The sequence below is a fragment of the Mastomys coucha genome, unplaced genomic scaffold (assembly GCF_008632895.1).
Source record: "Mastomys coucha isolate ucsf_1 unplaced genomic scaffold, UCSF_Mcou_1 pScaffold14, whole genome shotgun sequence".
Lineage (NCBI taxonomy): Eukaryota > Metazoa > Chordata > Mammalia > Rodentia > Muridae > Mastomys > Mastomys coucha.
In genome coordinates, this window is record NW_022196896.1 from 105,868,678 (window position 1) to 105,871,991 (window position 3,314).

At 48.7% G+C, this 3,314-nt stretch overlaps 1 protein-coding gene across 1 annotated transcript in view; it reads right to left on the reverse strand.

Moving 5' to 3' along the window:
• The window catches only part of Fam124b (family with sequence similarity 124 member B), a 19,106-nt gene extending 16,287 nt beyond the window's left edge, over positions 1-2,819 (reverse strand). Inside the window, exon 1 of the mRNA XM_031368146.1 lies at positions 1,789-2,819. Coding sequence (XP_031224006.1) covers positions 1,789-2,520 — 732 coding nt within the window. The 5' untranslated portion in view covers positions 2,521-2,819. The remainder of the gene's footprint in view (positions 1-1,788) is intronic.
• Positions 2,820-3,314: the final 495 nt, after the last annotated feature.

Here is a 3,314-nt window from a genome sequence, read left to right on the forward strand (position 1 = left end):
CTCTGTAGACCAAGCTGGCCTCGAACTTAGAAATCCACCTGCCTCTGCCTCCCAAGTGCTGGGATTAATGGTGTGTGCTACCACCGCACCAACACCGCCCGGCACCAGCCCGCTCTTGAGTGGGGCATTTCCTTTTCTTCTTTCTATCCCTTTTCTCAGTGTGCTTTCCACAACACTTCGGGCTTTACTCCTATTCTAAAACTCCCTCCTTATCACATGGCAGTTATCCATGTAGACTTAAGTCAAACGGTATGATTTTTCTGCTCTTTTCTCTATCTCCCTCCTCTGGGCAGTTGCTGAGATTTATAGCTTGCCTACCCTGAGCTGCTGTTGCTGCTTCTTCTTCCTCCTGCTCCTCCTGCTTCTCCTGCTTCTTCTTCTTCCTCCTGCTCCTCCTGCTCCTCCTGCTCCTCCTCCTTCTCTTCTTCTTCTTCTTCTTCTTCTTCTTCTTCTTCTTCTTCTTCTTCTTCCTCTCCTTCTCCTCCTCCTCTTCTTCCTCTCCTCCTCCTCCTCTTCTTCCTCTCTTTCTCCTCCTCCTCTTCCTCTTCCTCTCCTTCTCCTCCTCCTCTTCTTCTTCTTCCTCCTCTCCTTCTCCTTCTCCTCCTCCTGTCCCCCCTCCTCCTCCTCCTTTCCCTCTCCTTCCTTCCCCTCCTCTTCCTCCTCCTCCTCTCCAAGAAACTTGTCTTTGAGTCTCCACTTGAGTCTGTTCTTAATCTTTTATTAACAAGACTAAGAACCACAACAGGAGACCTCCATTACCCCAGTGACATGTTACAACTCAGGCAAAATGCTTCAAAGTTTCCAGTAGTAATATTACTGAATCTGAGTGGGCAGTGTATATGGCTGGGTGGCAGGCATGGTAAGGGCATTCAGGGGAAGGAATATCACCAGTTTCAGGTTTTTCCAATGTAAGTTCACACAAATCAGACATTTCTTATCTGTCGCATACGGTGCCTGTATAGTTTGAAGTCTGTGACTGTCAACTGCAGGATTTGATTAGCTTCTCACAGTGAGCTCTTTTTTTTTTTCTTTTTAAGAAAGGCTTTGGGTCTCCCCCAGACTAATGGACCCGGGACCTGGGATGCTACTTGGCATGGGCAAGATGAAAATCTCCCTAGTTTCTTAGTATGCAATCAAGTTGGAAAACCTCTGACTAAATCAGCTAGCTCCAAGGTCCATCCAGGTAGTAACACCACACACCTTTCCAGGTGCTTGAGGGATCATCCCGACAGGAATGATTCTATGTTAAAGAAATACTTGTGCCCTTCCCTTTGGCTCTCAGACTAATGACAACACAGTGGATTCCAAGAAACTTGAATTTCCTCAGGAATCTCATGCTGTAGAGATGGTAGAGCTGGGGCTCTGAGGGCAGCGGCGGTGGGGGTTTCGGGGTGGGGTATTTGACTCCCAGAAAGATTTTAGTCTTGACAACTTGCTTGGCTGTCCTACAGGAGAGGCTGGAGCTGAGACAGTGGATGGACGATGGTTGGGACCACACCCTGACCAGGACTACTTAGGCATACGTTTTGCCCTCTACTTAAACTTCATGGTGGGGGAGGAAGGGGGGACGTGGGGGAGGGGGTGCGTTGGACCTCTTCACTTGTTCTCCCAATGTAGCCACTTTGAATAAATCTCCTTTCTCTGTCTTCCTCTACTATCTGTTGTTTTAACTGGCCTCTTGAGGATGGCCAGTTAAAGTCTAGCTTGTTTGAGCTCCCAGGGCCCTGGATCTGACCCTACCAATTCTGGCAAACCCGGTACACCCCAGAAATGTACAAAATGAAATACCTGCAGCAGAATCTTGTTGCCATCATAGTCCTGAGTTTGCCACCTTGTGCTGCTGATGGGGACACATGGGTTGGGTAGAAGAGGCACCAGTTGGCCGATCTCTTGAACCCTGAACTGTAGCACCGAAGACTCTTTGGGGTCTACTGACATTCCCGGGGGCAGCTGTTTCAGAGAGAGCTGCAGGCTGAAGCCCTCAGTGGCATAGAGGACGAAGAAACAGAAGTCGCTCTTTTGCACAGAGGCGTCTCTCTGTAGGAGCATCTCATAGAGCCTGATGGCATCTTCGTAGTTATCAAAACTGCAGTACAGAGTCACCCTGAGGATATCAGTGCCACAATGCACTGGCCTCATGCCCCACACTGGCATCTGGTTGTGCAGACTGTAGAATTCCTGATTGGCAGGGAGATAAGGACAAGGCCTCCCCTGTGCATGCTGGGTAGGGAAACCCTGCCAGGGTGAACGCTGTAGGAAGTCCAAGACTCGAAACAACCGGTCCTGTCCCAGGCTTTCCTGAAGAAAGAGCAAAACAGACATCCCTGGGAAGCGAGCCCTTCGCGGATGGTACTTTTCATGGTAATTCACTGGTCTGGCGCGTTCAGACACCAGGAAGAGACGCACCTCTGGGCAGATACAATCCAGGAGTTGGTCCAGAGCCTGCTGCAGAAGCAAACCATTCCCAGTGTCGGCAAGAAGATGCACAGTCAAGGCCAGAGGCTCCTGTGTCTCATCCATGGCAGGCCTGTGTGAAGATTATAATGAAGGCCACCGACAGCGCCCACGGTTCAGCCTTTTAGGAAGAACCAAGGCCTCACGCAGAACCCTCAGCCTCTACAAAAATCTTCAGCAACTTCTGAACCAAGTTCTTCACCGGATCACACATGCTCCTGGCTTCCTCCAGTGCTCCAGCAGGGAATGTCACTCAAGAGTGGAGTCGGCGACACACAACCGAGTCGCTCCATGTCATCCGGTCTGGGCAGATGTAGCTATTTGCTTGGCTTTCACAGGCATTCCCCAGGGTTTCTGTTTGACCTAAAAACCTATAATGCTGAGAACCACCCACTGGGGGTGGTTCTTACATTCAACTCAGTAGAGGAAATGACCAGGCCGAAAGGAACAGGAGGCAGCTCTGTTGTGCTGATAGCAATCTGTAGCTCTGTTACACTGAAGAGACATCCATTTGGTGGACCACAATGAGCTCTGACTTCCTACTTAAATATCCTGAATAGAACAGTGTCTTTAAAACAACTCACTCCCCAGTCTTATCTGCTTGCCAGTGCTTTGTTTCTGATCATTTTATACTAAGTCACAGAGAAGTGATATTTTGTCTCCATAGTGTCGGCCTCACTGAAAAAAATGCCTGGCTGGATTTAGAGTCTGGATGCACTTAAAAGAAGTTAAGAAAGGAAGTCACCTTGGATTCCTGCAAATGAGCCCTCCTATATCAGTAATACTTATGTCTTCCCACTGAAGACCTGTTAATAAACTGTCATAAACTTCATATGAGAAACTTCATATGAATTGATTTA